Raw genomic sequence first — 18,916 nt, 5'->3', positions numbered from 1 at the left:
ACATCGCGGCCATGTTGGAGTAACCCACCATTTTTACAAGATTCATATTCAACATTAAATTAGGAGAAAGGTGTTAAGGTGGTATGTCTCGCAACAAACCCTATAAAACGTTTCTTTCGATTGAGCCTGGCTTTTTTTCCCGTGCTCGCGGTGTAAGGGGTGCGAGCTGCGGGCTCGCTCTAGTCCTGACAGTGGTAGACTAGTAGTGAGTAGGGAGTGTGCCAGGTGACGCGCCTCGAGGTGGGCGGAGCCGGAGCCAGCCAAATGACACTGGCTCCCCTGCTCTTTCCTTTGCATTCCGATTGCTGTCAGGGCTGGCTGGGTGGGCGGGTAGGTAGGTAGGCTGTGTCACGGGGGCCACCTTTTGGAGGGTCGCAGGCACATGCTTAGGCGCGCGTACCGCCACTGAGCTGGGCACACAGGCGCTTGTCACCTCTACTACTCGGGAAGCCACCATGCCTGACTCGCTAAGCGAGGAGACCTCCCAGCTGCTGGAGGACTACTTCCAGTACTGCAGCGCCGACGCCTGCTGCTCCCGGCCGCCGGCGAACCCCAAGGCCCGCCTCCTGCGGAGAGTGGCCGGCGAGGTGCTGGCCTCCCACCAGGACTTCCTGCGGGAATCGTGCTCGTCGCTGGAGGCCAGCGGCGCCGAGCCGGGCGTTGTGCTACGGCGGGTGGCCCAGCAGATGGTCGAGGAGGGCGGATTGAGTTGGGGCCGGGTGGCGGCGCTCATCGCTTTCGCCGGGGCGCTGGCCAAGAGGAACAGCGGCTGTCCGGAGACCCCGCGCAGGTTGGCGGCTGTCCTCAGCCAGTACCTGGCGCAAGAGCAGCGAGACTGGCTGGAGAAGAACGCCGGATGGGTAATTATAAGATTCGTTATTTATATAGCGCTTTAGATTAACCAAAGTTGAGGATGAAAGGCTGGGCACATTGACGGGATTAGAACCCGCGACCTGCAGATCTCGCAGCAGTGAGTGCTCAAACCGCTGCTTTATCTTATTGGCTAAGGGTGCATCTGGACCTGGGCCCAGCGCCCTTCATTGATGTGTGGTGCGGTCAAGCTCCAGCCATTCATACGTGCACCGTTCACTCGCGTAGAACGGAGGCTGCACTGTGCATTCGTAAGGGGCGCTAGGCACTTGCTGTGTACGGGTGGGTTTTTCACAGCACCAACACTCGCCAGTGTGGTCCTAGGTACTTTCCCACTTTTATCAATGTGCCACATACAATGCACCATTTAGTTTCGAGTATATAGCTGGTGCCACATAGTCGCATGTTGTGTGACCGGTCTTAATGGCACTAATTTGGTCCAAGGCGCTGTGGCCACGCCATTAAATAGCCGTGTGCTCCCAACACATTAACTAGGCTTCCCTGGATGGCACTCGCTGTACAGTTTAAGTAGCTAATATAGTCACCCCAATTGTCACTTGCACGTCGCTGTTCATTGTCCTGTATGTCATGCGCACTAAACTGTGCGTGAGTTATTCGTATGTCTGTGTGCCTCGCAGCAGAACAAAGTGCTGCCATGCACCGCCCGTTCACTTGTTTTCCCCCGCCCATGCTCTCGTCAGCACAATGCACTTCATTCATCGCTCTCTTTTGTTTACTGGGCAACAAACAACCGCCCCCTGCGCAGTAGGTTCACGTCAGTTCTTGCGCGCACATTGCTGTCTATGCACCCAGTGTTACCCCTTGTTTTTATTTATGTTTACATTTATAAAGGGCACTAAACCCTCGGGCGTCACTGCGCTTCCGATTCAAGTGCATTTTGTCAAGGTAACACTTATGTTGCGTAGCCAGACTGAGTTGCAGGCGTTGTGAACTTTTTTTGGACAGCCCAAGTCAGATATTTTACTGTTCTGGGGGCGGGCCTCCCTACGGCATAGGTAAAGGATGGTGAAAGCCAACTAGGCTGGTCTGATATTTATAGCGGTAGGCAGGACCTCGTACTGAGGACGCTCTGAAATTATTCTTCTCTCAAGAATGGGCTCCGGCAGGGCTATTTACGTAGCATGCCAACTGAGTGAGTAACGCATCCAGGATAGAGCGAGCTCTTTGGTAGCACGCGTATAAACTCCGCCTTTCATCCTTTCAAGATCTACAAACGAGCACTGTTTGAGACACAACATCTGTTAGTAACTTAGCAGAATGTTTTGAAAAACACAGCTCAATTTCTCTATTACCGATCTAATTAACATTATGGCATTGCCTTCTAAAAAAAAAATTGTGGACAGGGCCACCCACTGTGGATGCAGGATTGCCCCTGACCCATGAGTATGTTTTGAAGAGGAGCAGGCATGCTGCTCCAGATATATCGATGCCCTTTATTTCCCATCTTAGTTGTCGGGTTTAGCCTTCGCGTTGCAACTGGAATAAAAGGCACATTGTCAACATCCGAATGATATAAGCAAGGCAGCTTGTCGTGGGGGAGTGGGGGGGGGTCAGAGAATGGGGCTGGGGAAGCTGGTGGCCCTACACGCAAATGAAACGGAGCAACAGCAATGCCTAACATTTTTAAACTCAGACGTATGTTGGGGAAAGCTTTTTTTCCTCTGGCCAGCTGTTAACTTGTTTACAGTAGGTAGGTTACTAAAACACCAAGTTTGTTATTAGTGTTAACCACCTAGTTATCGTTTTCCATTGCTGTCTATTAATTGATTGTGGCAGAATGCCATCTGCTAGGGTGTTCAATACCAAAATGTTTTGTTTTTTAATGTACAAAGGTGTTTTTTTACTCTCAGAAAGCGGCCCTGATAAATGGGCCTGCTTTCGAATGATCCATGCTGGAAACGTGTGGTTGGCCTGTGTACTGTCAGGGCTCGTATATAAGATTCAATGAGCGGGAGTTAAAACCAGCTCCTCCGTGTCCAGCATCACCCAGTGGGCTTGAGCTGCCACTGGGAAACCAGGAGCGAGGACCCAGAGCACTGAGAAGGTAACTTCCACGTGAGATGCACACATTAACTTTGTGTCCATTTTGTATGAGTCATTATGTTTAAATGTATACTAGATGTGCCTTAATTCTTCTTTATAAGCATTCTCAAATACTCAGTTAATGCCACATATACATGTTTGTAAGGCATGGGGAGCCAAATGTTGCTCGTGGTAGCTGTTGGTTTTCAGCTAACCAGGCTCATCCATGCTACAAGCAGGTGCTAAATGGCTCCAAGCTCCCCGCTATTTCGAACTCTGTACTCTTCGCTCGACCCTGTCAACTAAAAGCAACTTCCATGTGACATGGCAGCACCCCTCCTCCCCACCCGAGTAACTGTGCATCCCTGAAACAGCCTCCTGGAATCCAGACTATTCCAACATCTGCTGGCCCTCCTAACAATGGGCACCCATGGCTCAAAGTTCATATAACACTGCATGCTCTTGTCATGTTGGCAGTTCCTTGCTACTGTGTAAATCTGTTTTGATGATAGTGACCTATGAGGAGATAGTTATAATTACCCCGACCCATTTTATGTCATTATTAAGTTTCCAGTGCCTCCTGCAACTCTCAAAGATTTTGTGTATTGCTGTTTGGGGGTGGCTCTGAACAGGCTGCTCAGCTCTGTCCTAGAGGTTCCCTCTGTTCTCTGATATGAAGACGGGTCATCTTCCCAAAGAGCAGGGCAGACCCCCAGGGGGGGTAGGATAAGAGCCAGTGCATCAAAGGAAGCTCTTTGTCACAACAGGGATATTCTTACTAAGGGGCAAGACAACGCAGTGCAACACAGGTTTGAATCACAATCTCGCGCTTAGAAACCACTTGTTGGTATTAAGCGCAACATTTATTATAATTATAAAGGGGGATCATTATTGGATTCTCTTTGAGACGGACCTTGGGCAGAAAGGGGCAGTGGTATAGTGGAGCTTCAGAGTGTCTGTCCCCAGTGTTTCACCATCTTGGGAACGTTCATGCCCGTTTCTTTGTGCCCCCCCCCCACCTACTGCTAATGAGGCACTCTCGGATCTGGCATTCAAAGGGAACAACTCTTGTTGCAGCCATTGAGTTTGGCCCCTTGGAGAATGCTTGAAATTGACCAGCCATTAAAGTGAAGATAAGTTTCCAAGGAGGGAGAAGACCCCCATCCCCCACTTCAAGGGAACATGCTTTTGGAAAAAAATTGCCTGCTTGTTGGACACTGGAACCCAGGACTCTGCCTGTTGAAGTGGCTTTTGTCCCTGGCAACCATCCTGGCTGGGAAGGACAGATGAATTTGCAGGTTATAGAAACCTTAGACGGGGGCCTGTAGCACTCCAGAACCAAAAGAAGCCATTGTTGGCTTTCTGCAATTTTTGAGATCGCCTGCCTGTCCAAAGCTGCTTCAAGCAAAGTGCTGTTGCCACTGCTTGAATTGCACTCGTTGCTCCAGCTCGGCCACCTCGAACCTCGTTTGGGAAAGCAGCCGCAAGGCTGTCTCAGCTAATTATGTCAAGCCCCAAGAAGATTTATAGTGATATGTGCCCTGGCCTGGTTCTAAGGTCCCTAGTGACAGTTAAGATGCCACGCCATACGTTGTTAAAAGAATATACATAAAATGGTACATTGCTGCAACAACTGCCTGCATGTCCCATTGTCAAATCAAGCAGTGCTCCAGATAAGATTTGGAAGTGGGAGTATTCCCACCCCCCCTTTTTTATGGGAGTAAAAATGTAATTTCAATTCCCAGGGAGTATTTTATAAGCAAGTAAACATGTTTTAACTGAAAGGGATTGTTTTTGTAAAATGTATTTCTTTGCCCCTAGTTATTCACGTACATTAAGATGCATATTTACTTCCAATCAGGAAGTTAAAATAAGTTTCTTCCTGTGACACTGTGCACTACTGTTCCAAGCCTATCCATGGAGGCGTGAGGGTGAAAGCAGGGATGCAAGATTCTACATGTCTTTTTCCGATTTTTTTATTTTTACTCCCTATTTTTATTTTGCGGGAGTATTTGCACTTATATAGACAGTACAACATCTGTAGGGCTGATACCAAGGGTTGCCCATTCATGCATATTTTGTGTATTTCTTTACAGGGGTTGGCTGTTTTTTTTTTAAATTATTTTGTTTTTCTTTTATTTTAGTTTGGATTAGTGTAGTTTCACACATTTGATTGGACACTTCTTTTTATTTTGGTACTATTGTTTCCTTGCTTGCTCGCTCGCCGTTGACCTTAGGCCCATGATCTTAGAGGTGAAGGAGTAGAATTCATATTGTCCGTTTCACCTTTGAGATTGCTGCTCGCCGTTGAACTTAGGCCCATGATCTTAGAGGTGAAGGAGTAGAATTCATATTGTCCGTTTCACCTTTGAGATTGCTGCTCGCCGTTGAACTTAGGCCCATGATCTTAGAGGTGAAGGAGTAGAATTCATATTGTCCGTTTCACCTTTGAGATTGCTGCTAGGTTGGTACTAACACAATGCCTAACCGTGGTCGTCTTGATAACTCCGGGGGAACACACACATACCGTCCCCCATAACAATGAGGCGCATGTCTTGATGATTTGTAATCCTCTTGCAGCCTAGCGTCCTTTTTTGCTTCTTGGCAATCTGACAAAATATGTTACTTCGAGGACCCGCAGGGGTGTTGCTAGGGCTAAGCTAATGTCGGGACTCGGGGCTAGCTAGCATTTTTGTTTGTAGCACCTGAGCTTCTATCCGGGCCTGAGCTACAACCCAAAGACCCAGTGCTATGGGCTCCTCAGCCGCCACCCCCCCAACGACGCCTCCGAGGACCAGTATGACCACTACAAGATTTTCACATAATTTCTGTAATGCTTTGTGGAGCTCGGTCCAACTACGTACGTACACTCAAAACTTTCACGGAATGCGAAGTGACTTGACAACAATCTCATTTGAAAGGACTCCTTTACATGACTGGCTGTTTAATTTATGCCACAGTTCTTGCATGTTTTAGGTCATGTTAGCAATGAAACATTACATGGAGACAACCGTTCCATGTCATTCTGGTTCTTCAACCCGATGAGTCATTTCATAGCAGACTATTACAGTTCCATTTCGGAAGGAGGAAGTTGGAATCTTTTATCACTTGATGTCTGTGGCGGCTGACATCACTTTCAATATGATGCTTGGTGGCCTCCTTGCCTCCGGTTCCAGGAAAGCGGTCTAACACCCGTGTACTGCTTAAATAGTAATGCATTTAAAAGAATCTAACAAGAATGTTAGATTATCATGGGGTGGGCAGCCCGCAAGGCGCGGACACACTAGTATTGCTCTTGTCATCAAGGTGGCTTTTTGTGGTCAATGTGTGGATTGCAAACATGTGTACTCTGGTTCTGTACCTTGAAAGCTGCTTATACATTAAATTATATGGGGGTGGGGGTGTAATTCCCACCACTCTGAGAAATCGGAGCCGTGTTTTAGTAGCCAGCCTATGTTCCTCTGGGCTGTAGTTTGGTGTTGCAAAGAATGCTTTGCAAGTATCTATGATCCAGAAAATAGGACGTGGTTGTTGATGTGCTAATGCAACCATTTTTTGATGACACCTGTTGGTTAGGTTTTGTCTTTGTGGTCAAGACTCCTTGCAAGTCGTAATGATTTTACATTCCTTAAGAGTCCCTAAGGAGCCAATCTTAATTCCAGACCAACTCTGGTTGCTGGTTTCCCGGTCGTTCATTTGAAGCCGTGGAATACTTCTACCGTTTTTCGAATGTGAGAACTGACTGTTGCTGCAGAAAATTGTTATGGAGCCATATCCAGCCTCATCTCATGAATGAGCTGCATTGCATCAGTGTCGTCCACCAGCACCCCGACTTTGATTCCACAATAATGGTGTGGAATCGGCCACCTTTCCAGTCATCCGTATGTAAATCTCGTGTTTACTTTAAGCAGCAGCATTTTATTTTATTCTGAATTACTCTCGACGAGTAACCCGGTCCGCCTGACCTTGTCCATCTGATTCACCTGACCTTAACATGCCGGGTGGAACGTGGAACCTTAGTGAGGCTGTGCCTCGTATATGAGCAACTACTTGATCACACATATCCACCAGTAGGCGGATACGCTGGTGGCCACAGACTCAGGCCAGACGAAGGCCCTGTTTGCCGGTGTGAGCCGCAAGCCGCCCTGTACTATCTCTAAGGTGAGTGCCTCCATTTTCATCAGTTGACCCACCCTGTGCTCTATCGCGGTGCTTGCACCCCTTGCAAAGTGGCTATGCGTACATCTTTACCCATTCTTAACGAGGTATATGGCCCACGCTCAGCCCGCCGTCTCTGCGCAACCTCCCTCCAGACATTTGTGAATACCGCCAGCTGAACTTGATATCCCCTACATCGATGATTCCTGCAACATTTGCGCAACCTGACTTTTCTAGTTTGTTTCCAATCGCTTCTGTGTTCGGCACTCAAATGACCTACTTCTCTATTTCACACCATATTGAAATGTAACTGCTGGGTGCTATATTAGCTGTGTTCTACTGCTTGTACTACAGTGTCATGCACTCGTGCCATAATTGCTGCCCTTCCAAGCCTACCCCATGCCATAGTTATCGTTCCTGCTAGCACCATGTTGCAATCCACCTTGTGTCCCATACCATCTACATGCCTTACCTTGCACTCCCCTGCTCACTTGCTGTCTCTCTAGTCATGTGTGTCCAACTGATGCTCGTTATGTTTCGTAGCTGAACGCCAATGCTTTATGTATGCTTACTAGACGCTATGTGTGACTTTTAACTAGCTTATTGCTCGCTGTGTGCCATCTGAACTGGCCTACTGATGACTGTATACCTTGACCTAGCCCACTATCAACTGCATGCTGCTCAAAGAGCCATATCTTCCTCCACAACATGCACACTAATACCCACAACCTTTACTTTATGAGTACACTATGTATAACTAGTCTCCTAGTGTACTGCGACTGGCTCCCTCCCTTTGTTGCACAAGCCCTACCAAACCTGACCAAAATGACAGTAACTAGCCTTCCCACCTAGCTACTCAACCACTTCGAATACTTTCGCAAGTAACCCTTGCACATTAAATTCTAGGAACTCTAGACTCTGTGCCAGACTACCTAAACTCTATGAACCTCTCACGAGATCACTGCCCTCGTCAAATAAAAAAAACAAAAAACTTCCAAACCTGTGAGAAGCTCAACAATACCAACCACGTCACTGTCCCGTCTCACTTGTACGCCACCACTAAGCAGCATACTGTGTATAAACCCAACATAGTTGACTTAATACCGACTATGCCCATTCAGGCTATAGCTACAACAGAGGCCCACCCACTCAAAGGAGCCCTTATAAATGCTAGGTCCCTGGTTGCCCATGCAACAGACATTTCTGACCTCATACTAGGAGACAACTTGGACTCCTTGCCATATCTGAATCATGCCTACATGATGCGGCAGCACCACTACTCTCGCTAGCTGTCCCTCATGGTTACACTATATTCAGACAGTACAGAGATAAAATACGAGGAGGCGGCATTGCGATTATATCCAAAACACGCCTTTCTCTGAGACCAGCTCCCCCACAAATTATGCAATTCTGCGAAGTCCTCACTGTTAAACTCCCCCCTAAACAACTCAGACCCTCACTATCCACTTAATTTACAGACCTCTGGGCCCACTTGGACCGTTTGAGGAGGACATCTACACCCTATTGCCCAACAACCTTAAAACCACCAACCAGCTGTTACTACTTGGCGGCTTCAATCTAGGATTTAATGACCTGTCAGATAAGCACGCCTTAATTATAGCTAATATCATATCCGAACTCAGCCTATCCCAAAAAATTACCAAGCCTGCCCACAATAAAGGGAGAACCCTAGATTGGGTGGGTGACTACAATTATACTTCCAATATCACCTCCGTCACAAAATGTGGACTGACCACTACCTTGTTTCTTTCACACTGGCTACTACTAGACCACTCCCGCTAGCCACACTGATTGCTCCACCTTGTTTAACAAGGAACAAAAAGAAAATTGCAGTGGACAAAGTGATCCCTGCAATTCTCCCGACCCTTAATGCACTGGCTGACAACCTGGATCCAGGCACATTGGCCAATGAGTTCAGCAAAACAATGCTAAATGCACTTAACAAAATTGCCCCACTTAAACTTAGACCTAGTTAATCTAAATCTCACCTAAACAAGTGGTTTACCCCTCAACTAAGGGATTTACAACTCCTCGAGGAGATGTGAAACCGCCTGGAGACTTCTCCCCTCAGAGGATAACAAATCCAAACTAACTAAAATCTCTTCCCAATTCAAGAATGAATCTGCCTAGCTAAATGCAATTCATACAATGAATGCAACGCCAATTCCAGCATGAAGGAATTATTTCCCATACTAAAAAAATTAGAATCTCCTATACCCACACCCGATAGCTGAATCAAAAATAAATCATGGTGCTCAGATATTCAACGGGCACTTTCCAACCAAGTAACCACCCTCCAGAACAAAATAGCCAAGAAAAAAGCCTCCCTTAGCCAGCTACCACAACAGAATATTTCAGACCTCCCCACCAGTGAAACATCACCCGACCCGAACCCCCCCCCCCCGCCAGATTCCACTTTACTAAAACTTCCATATTTGAGGGAGAAAGTCATTCTTTCATTCAAGAAAGCCTTCCAATTGTCAAGGTGACCTATGCCCAGCTCAGATTTTAAAAGACACAGCAAGGGATCTTGCCCCTTTTTATCCCCAAACTCAACACCTCATTTTCATCTGGCACCAACCTGAAGCAATCATGGGTGCTCCCATTGTTAAAGAAGCAAACTCTTGATCCATTAATTCCTATCAATTACTGTCCCTCACGACGGTACACTTCTGCTCAAAATACTTGATAAGGTGGCTTATACTCGGATCCAAAAAAACTCCATAAACTCCTGGGAGCAGACAATCAGTTTTCCACCACCAACATGGGGCGGAAACTGCCCTATTGACTTGAAAACTCAAGTTGATGAGATAAGAGACAAAAGCCAAACTGCTCTCCTCCTCTTACTGATGGACCTCTCTGCCGCATTCAACCTTGTGGATCACATGGTCTTATGTGGCCACCTGGATTCGGCTGCCCACTTATCTATAGAGGCCATTAGATGGATTGAATCATTCCTGAGCGACAAAACCATGAGGGTGTCTCCCCCTCAACAGCATCTGACCCTATTCCTATCACGTGCAGAGTCCCCCATGGCTCCTGTGTCTCCCCTACATTAAACAATATATTCACCAAGCCCCTGTTCGATGATTTGGACCTTCTGGATATCACCTACACTAACTATGCAAATGATACTCAGATTCTCCTCCCACTTTCTGGGGATTACAACAAGGATTTGGCACTGGTGAATGGAGTGAATCTCATCATCCAGGCATGGATGGCCACCCACGATCTATGCCTGAATGATGAGACTGGGCTTATCATCCTGGGCACCCACACCAACCTTAAGAAATTAGGCCATGAATACTCATTCAACATTGACGGGAACCTTATTAAGGTGGCTAAGGAGGTAAAGGCCCTGGGCCTTGACCATGCCCTCTCTTTCGATAAACCAGTGAAATCATTGGCCTCACCACTGCTTACACTTATAAGCTCATTCGGTCTGGCAAACCATTCTTGTCAAATGATAACTGCGTGATCCTGGCCAGAGTTTTAATACTCTCTATGCTAGATTATTGTAATGCCCTCTACATCGGTGCTAATAAAAATATTTTTCAAAGGATACAAATCCTCCAAAATAACGCCTTAAGAGCCGCACTAGGGGTGACCAGAAGATCATATCTCAGCAACTAGGCGCCAAAACAACTAGCTCTCGACGCATAATAAAATCCTTCTAAAAACTGCATCCCTCACTCAAAAAGCATTAAACAATGCTGCCCCTAGCTATCTCGTGGATAGATTCCATGGAAGAACATCCACCAGACCTATGAGACTTGGCAACGCCAACTGTCTCACTATCCCCAGATTTAGGCTCACTAAGGCTGGTGGTAGTAGCTTTCCCGTGAAAGCAGCCAAACTCTGGAACTCCTTGCCACACCCTCTTAGAGAAGATCAACCGTACTTGACATTTAGACACATCAACTTGCTCAAATCCACAGACCTGTAGATTGTATTGCTGTTATCTCTACCCTGGGAATGCTTCTGCACATTCCCTCAAATATTTCTGGTCACATGTTTGCTGCATATTTTTATTTGTATCTCACCTGCTTATAACCTTATTTATTCTTTTATCTTGTATTTCTGTAACCTAAGCCTTGCACTTGCTTCAATTTCTGCGCACTGATACCCTTGGGTCTAGTATGCATTTGAAATAAACAAACATAAAGCCCTCAGGACTGTGCATTTTGCCTATTCGGACCCAGTCCGCCTTAGTTGGAGGCGGATGGGTGGGATTACAAGCTCAAACAAATGTAGGTCTCAAGTCAGTCTCTAGGCACTGCACTTGGAACTTGTCAAGAGCTGCAAGGTGATTCCAGCCCTCTTGCTTCAAGGACCAGATCTCTGCCGGATACGCAATTGCAACCAGGTTTTTGTTGAAAAGTCTATTCCTTGTCGGGTGCACCGGTGCAGCATATTTTGAAATTCTCATACATACTTTGAGCTGGTTTCCGCCCAGTGACTATTTAACAGTACCGAGCGAGTCAACTGTGACCTTTGCCTCTAAGTTTTGTTTAATCACCTGTCTATTTTGCATTTGATAATTCTGAAAACGGACAACACATTATATGGTCTGTTGGTGTGCTCTTGGTCTGGCTTTTTATGGGCGTTGTGCGGAGTGCAGCTTGTTGAGCTTTTTGACCGCTTTCGTGCGTTCTAAATTGAAAGGTTTAAAAATCGGTCTTAAAATATTTGGGATTTTTGCTTCGTGGGTTATTTCTGCTATTTTGGGTGGGCAGGGAGAAGCTGATGGCGTTTGCAGGTGATGTTGCAGTGAAGGGAGAGGACACCGTTGGAATGTCAGTTTTTACAAGATGTGTAGGCAGATGTTTTGACGCTATCTAGGCATGCATGTGTCTGCCCTCTGAAATATAGTTCTGTATTATGAATATTCTTGATAAAGTCGGTAGATTAACCCTGTTGATTGGTGATTGCCGAAAATATTCTAAATTTCAAGCTACTAGCCAGTCCCCTGCTCCCTAGATTCTCCAAATACACAATTTCTTACTTGCCAAGAGTTAATGCTCCCTACCTAGTAGGCGAGTGCACATTTTGAGCCCTGCTATTGAGATGCAATATTGGCTTCTTGATGTAAGCAGGCTGTCAGTTGGGGTGGGGGAGGGATAGATCACATGGCTACTCTACCTTTTTTGAGAACACTTCTTGGTTATCATTCCCGTCCTCCCTGTGCTACTGCTTGCCCCTTCGTCCTACTCGCTCGCCAACACTCGAGCGCCCTGACAATCTCCACTGCATCTGACATCAAGGCTCCCTCGAAGGAGCAACTATCCACGTCCTTCAGTCATACCCGCCCTAATGTCTGTCCATTCATGTATATAGTGCATACTGATCTGAGAGAACTCTGTAAATGCCCCATTTGTTGACCTCCTACTTAGTGAATCTATAATTCACTATTGTACGGCACAGAATCTTGCCATTGTTTATATTTGCAGAGTTTCTCAGCACTTCGCCCTATCCTAATAAATTGAAATACATCTTGCACAAATCCTTCAGCTTGGTTCAAGTAGAAATATTCTGTACTGTCTACTGAAGTAGAAACCCCAGCACGTCCGTGTATGTGCCCCCGCCCCCCCCCCCCCACTCCTCTCCTTTGGACCCCTGTGTCCCAGTTGGCTTCCTGACTGTCCTGTCTAAAAAGTGCCTTACGGCATCATTCGAGGCCGGATTGTTCTCGTTGGTGCTGGATTAAGCGTGTAACCCAAATGGAATTCAGTGGGATGTTCGGCACATGTAAATATTTTTTGTTGTCCTCATCGGGCTATGTTCGCTTGCTTGTTCAGTGTTTGAAAGAGGTTGTTGTGTTGCTACATGTCAAGCATTCCTTATGAACTTCAAACGCCTTTTTATTGTGGGTAGGATACGTTCCAGACTTTCTTTTAATCTTTTGTGTTCTTGTGAAAAGCAACCTTCCGCTGTGTACATACTGTGTTGATCTGATGGAGACCTGACATGTTTGAACCAGCAAAGACCAAGTCAATATGTTCGACTTTCAATCGTGAACTTTTTCTGTAGAGGGACGGGTTGTCACAAGATGAATGAACCCTAGAAGACCTAAAGCACAGCGGAAGTAACGGTAGAGCTGAGAAAGGGGGTGGGGGGGGCAACATCACAGGGGAAGTATAGCGGTAGGAAGAATGGAGCTGAGAAGGGGGTAGAACGAGTGCAGCTGTAGGAATAAGAGCTGAAAAGGGGCAATAACCCATGATAAAGGGCACAGAGCTGGGTCGCGAGGGAGAATTGGAAACGGAAGCTAGCACAGTATTAAACACAGAAGAGGCACGTGACAAATAGGTTCTATGGAAGAAAGGGGGCTCCTTGGAGAGGGTGGTGGGGGGGGAAGACAGGCGCAAGGTTCACATTAAGGAATGGTCAGTAAACCGACATGCAGAGAACAGGGTGCAACAGGAAAGGACACTTGGGAAGGCATCACAGAGGGGAAGGACGCATGTTTGATCCCTTGACATGCATAGCTGGTGGGAGAACTTGGGTCACGGATGCATGATGGGGCACATGGGCCACGTGCACAGAGAGCAGGGATCTACGTTCCTGGAAGCCGTTCAGCTCCTGCGTGTATCCTTGGAGTAGTAGCTTTCTACACTTTTCCTGTGATGTCAGTCAAGTACATCAGTTCTGTGACATTAACTGTTTTTTTGGGAGTGAATGTATATGCATTGGGACACGTTTAGATCGGCTCTAGTTTGCCTTTTTAATGTGCACGTTAGGTATGCAGCATGCTGATACTGGCTCCTCACCCTCAAGAGGTTGCACCTGTTCACTAGTTAATGGCAAATTCCCAGATGTTGCTTTTAGCTCCATTTGTAGGTACATGGGTGTGGGGAGTCTATAGCTTGAAGTAGAGGTTGGGGAAGCACTGGGTTACTATGCAGTGAACCAACCACTGGTTGTGGACGGTGGGAAGTGTACTCTGCGTGGCAAGTGGCTTTTGTATGCATTTCTAATAACTTGCATTTTTCACCTCGTGCACCCACAACAGCGCTGGACTCGATGCATCCTATAAACCCAGTTTAAAATCCTGAGACCAGGTGTCCCATTTCTAGCCCACCTAAGGGCAGTAACTCTTGGTCGCGCACACACAGGTTTTTTTTTATTAAATATAATGTGCACCTGTGGTTAAGGAGTACTACTAAAACAGGAGTGGCACTGCTGCTTCTGCTTTATTGAACAGCATGACTGTCCAGACTAAGGCAACTTTCTTTTTTTTAAAAATGTATTTATTGACTTTAGTTTGATAAAAGAAAACAACTTTTTGTCATTCCTATTCAAATTCCTCATCTATTCCATCACAAGAAAGGCAAAGAAAGAAAAGGGAAAATAAGACTTTCACGCTTCTCTATTCAACATCATATAACAGGCTAACACCTGTAGTGTGCTAGAGTGCCAGTAATTTCCACATCCATACGTGAGCTCATGTGAGGCTATCAGGCAGCTCAGGTGATCGTGGTAGAAGCATGTCTATAAAGTTAATGACATCACAAGTTAGCTGGACATTTATCCCCGCGATTAGATGGCTCCACCATTGGATCATATTTCCATTTTTTGGAGCATAGCGTGCTAGATGCATGGAGCGCTGGGCGGCGATGTTAGGGCACTCGATTATCAAATGTTTAATTGATTCCGCCTCTGTCTGACAGAACCGACAAGTCTTGCTCCCTGTCATTGGATCTTTTATTTTCATCAACCTCTCATGGGTGAGGTATAGATTAAGGCGTAGTCTTAAACTGATTCCGATGATAGACGGAAATTTTGCAAGATACTTTGGCAATTCGCCCACTTTTTGAGATGTCAGTCCCAAGTCTATCGCTGTTGCCAATGAAGCTCGTTTGTCTGTTAATTATCCAATTCCATTGTCTGAACTTTTCTTTCACCAATTGTGGAATGTGTAGCACCAAGGACCTTTTTACATCTGCTGCGTCTAAAATTGCCATCAGTTTCTCTTCCCATCTATTTAGTAGGGAGGCTGATGCATCATTACTTTTGTTGTTTAAGATCAGGTATGCTTTTGTTACAGGTGTTGGTCTCATTTTTCGGAGGACTGTAATGGATTTCCACAGTACAAAGGAATATAATGATTCAAGTCCCAGATCGTGCCCAATTGCCACCATTGAGACACACTGCGGTAGTTTGAGTACTTTTCGCCAAAGGCTCCCTTCCAATTATGACCAGAAATTGCCATCAATATTCCACCCGGTTTCGCAACCAAAACATACAGCTGGGGTCACTCTTTGCTGGTAGAAGGTTATTAGTGGTTGTAGGGAGAATTTCCCATATTTTGCATGCAGTTTTTGACCTTGCAGTGCAAACATTCACATACGAGAAGAGACTTCATTAGTCCAGCTCCACACTCTGAGATATTGAATGAAACTCCCAAGTAACGAATTACGTCTGTTTTGGTCAGTGACTCATTGTACACTTTCCACCTGAAAACCTTATTCTTTTTGGTTTTTGGGCCCAAAGCGACAACTTGCAACTTCTTCACATTTATGGTCCGCTGGTTCGCCGTTAGATATTCTTGTAAAGCTGACAGCAGTCTTTCTAGACCTATTTCAGTGCTGTCCAGAAGCACCACATCGTCCGCGTAAATTACGTGGCTTAAATGATTTCCATGACTTTGGGGGGAAATTACCTTGTTTGTGCAAATGCTGCTGGAAGATCTGCTGTGAAGAGTTTGAACAACAGGGCTACCAACGGGCAACCCTGTTTCACACCTTTTGTGGTTTTTTATTTCATCCGATAGTTCACCCTCAGCATTTAAGCGCACCCGGATGCTGACGATTGATGTTATCAAAAGCTAATTTAATAACATCAGATTGAATTCCACTCCAACTCCTTTTGTGAACCCAGTTTGTCTTGCATCATATAACTTGCCACCTTCTGCCCATATGGAGATTTTCTTTTTTTTTTGTTTGTGTTTTGGAGGAAGTAGGCAAATATTTTCCCCATAGTGTCCAATAACGCTATGGGACGATAATTTGCACGGTCATCCCGATTGCTGGGACAACCACCGCACAGGTCCAGGAGTCTGGGATCGGCTATGTGGTTGAATAGCACTTTGATAAACTGCGCCCAATTTTCTTTATTTATTTTTAGCATATAGTTTGAAATTCCGTCTGTGCCAGCGGCCTGCGAGGTCTTACATTTTTGAATTGCAGTTTCAATATCTTCAACAGATTCGATAACATTCCAATCACAGGCTTCTAGTATAGGATTGGCTAGATTATCTGCGTCATAGTTGTTGAAGACTGCCGTGTAGTGCTTCACCCAGCGATCGGCATGCACTCCATTTGCTAGGGTGGTCACCTGATTTAGATGACCAGAGTTTATGATTTGCCTGATATTTCGGCTGTCTTTTGGATCAATAAGCGAATCAATTCAGCTTGTTCTTGGTCCCGTATGATGATAGATGACTTGAGCCAATTCTGGTAGTGTTGACGTCTCTTAGCCATCAGCAGATTTAGGTTTTTTCCCACCAGCCTTCTTTAGCAGTTTCAGATCTTTTTGTAGTGTTTTCTTTGCTTCGCGTAGTTGATTTAGTAAAGACACATATTCGACTTGCGGTCTCTGTGTGCATGTGTGGATATAGTTAGATGTCAATCTTCTTGTTTATTCCCAGTCGATTTTGGGAGCTGTTGATGCCTAGTGGCGTTGTATAGCTGGGTTGCCATCTTTTATGAGTTCTCCCAAGATAGCACAAGTGCATCATGATCGCTTGTTGCTGATTTCTTTATTGATAGGGTTGAGATATGGAAATGTAAATTTTCGGACACCCAAATTTAATCCAGAGTTTTATTTAGCTCGCCTCGATGCCAAGTGGCAGCTGCAGGGATGTCGCCTCTGGTGCATCCGTTTAGCAATACACAGTGATGCAACATTAGCTCATATTCCCATTTAGTGCCACGGTCTGAGAATTCAGTTGGAATTTTGAGCATGTCACAGGGGTTGCACACTTTTGTTTCATCGAACCATGTGTAGTTTAGATCACCACACACTATAAATGGATCGATTTGGAGTGTTATTGAAGCTAAGTAATCGGACTCTGAGGTAATTGCAGGATTCCAGTAGGTGTTTATTAACAAGAGTTGTTGTGTATGTCCTGGCTGGTCAGCTATGGACATTTGGAGAGTGAGCGCTTGGACGAACAGATTGGGGTTTTGAGCCTTTAACGCTTCCCATCGTGAGGAGTTCTTTATCGTTGATAGTAAGCCAGAAAAGGGACGTCCAAATAGATTTTTGCCAGACACGTTTAGTAATATTGTGTAACCATCACATGAAGGGATTTCGCGGAGCCACGTTTCTTGTAGGCAGATGAAATAACTTTTTGTTTCCTGTGGTCCTCCTTCTTGAAACAAGTGGGCAAATCCTTGCATATTCCATTATCTTAACAGTTGGGTCATTCCTCTTGACCCAGAGTGGTCCTAGATATTCCTCACTTTGTAATTTGGCTGGGTGAGAGGACTGTTTCAGTTGTTTCAACAACACTTCTCTTTTAGTATTGTTGGACGAAGGATGCTGGTTTTTCTCATATGTCGTGATTTGGAAGAATAGCTGCTCTGCACACACCGATAAATCGAATCCAAAGAACAGTAAGTCAACTTTAGCGTCTAGCAGTGGTCTTGCTACGGTCTTTGACCTCATGTAGAATTACCCAGTCGGATCTTTACTCCGTTTTGTATTCTACAATTGCAGTGTCATCTGATCTTCTATTTCGAAGTGCAGGAACATAATGAAGCAGCCTCATTACATTTGCTCTATTTAAATTTACTTCATTTTTGTCCTCCAAGATGTTCTCCAGTTCCAGTTACACCAGCCAGCTTTTATTGGAGCTTGCTGCTCCAGACTTTCTCTGCTTCTTTGCTGCTTTCGTTTTTGTGATTGCGCGTTTGTATATTTTGGGTTAAATTTCAGTACAGAGTTCCCTGAAGCTCCAAGTTGATCATTGGGAATGGCACGCTGATCCTTGTCGCGCCCAAGTAGCCGCAATCCTGAAGGGCCCAGTGGGTAACGATCGCTCTGCACAATCTTACCGGTGGTGTCTTGTTCTAGTTTCTCGTCGCTCTTCGTTTCAGGGCCCTCCTTCATTGGTTTCACTTTCTTGTTCATCGTCTTTATCTGCCGTGTATGTTGAAAGATCACATAGATCTATAGAATCATTTGCAGTGAGATAACTGATAAACTTGTGTCTTCTCGCTCAGGTTTTGATGCATTATGTGAGATAATTGCTGATGCCTTCAGTTGGTTTTTTTATCGCTGTGTTGCCTTTCTGGCTGATTGGCCGTCGAGTTGATTTTAGCGACTTCTAGCCGTGGTGGTGTTGTCAAGTTTCTTAAACTTTTTTGCATTGTTTGTGCGAGGGCGTTTCGGAGCTGGGCCCTTCCTCGTAATTCTCGCAGGTCTTGATTGCTTGGACTTCAGCAGCGCTGGATTTACATTTGCGGGTTTAATTGATTTGGCCAAGCCAGAAAAGATTCCAAATGAGGCTTTTTGGTCCACTATTATAGCGATGTTCTTTTGAGCTTTCGGGGATGTGGACTTGCCATCGTTGGTTGACTTGCTAGGTTGTATAGTCGGTGCTTCCGTACTGACCAAATCATAGTTTGCAAGTCAGTGAGAATATTCGAGCTCGCAGCCATTGCCACTCCGTTGACCAACCCTGTTGTAAATCTTGGAGCCACTACATTCTCACTGTTTTTGTTTCTCATGTCAGAGTTCTCTGTGCCTATTTGAGGCTCTTTAGGGGAGTTTACCCCAATCACCATGTCCGGTATCGCAGATTGACCTAGTGGGATGT

At 45.6% G+C, this 18,916-nt stretch overlaps 1 protein-coding gene across 1 annotated transcript in view; it reads left to right on the top strand.

The window, feature by feature from the left end:
• Window positions 1-288: 288 nt before the first annotated feature.
• Window positions 289-18,916, top strand: part of BCL2L10 (BCL2 like 10) — a 39,733-nt gene continuing 21,105 nt past the window's right edge. Inside the window, exon 1 of the mRNA XM_069624841.1 lies at window positions 289-860. Coding sequence (XP_069480942.1) covers window positions 456-860 — 405 coding nt within the window. The 5' untranslated portion in view covers window positions 289-455. The remainder of the gene's footprint in view (window positions 861-18,916) is intronic.

Source organism: Ambystoma mexicanum, chromosome 11 (assembly GCF_040938575.1).
Source record: "Ambystoma mexicanum isolate Mex_15411 chromosome 11, UKY_AmexF1_1, whole genome shotgun sequence".
Lineage (NCBI taxonomy): Eukaryota > Metazoa > Chordata > Amphibia > Caudata > Ambystomatidae > Ambystoma > Ambystoma mexicanum.
Note: the sequence above shows the minus strand (reverse complement) of the source record. Positions and strands in the feature narration are given on the sequence as shown.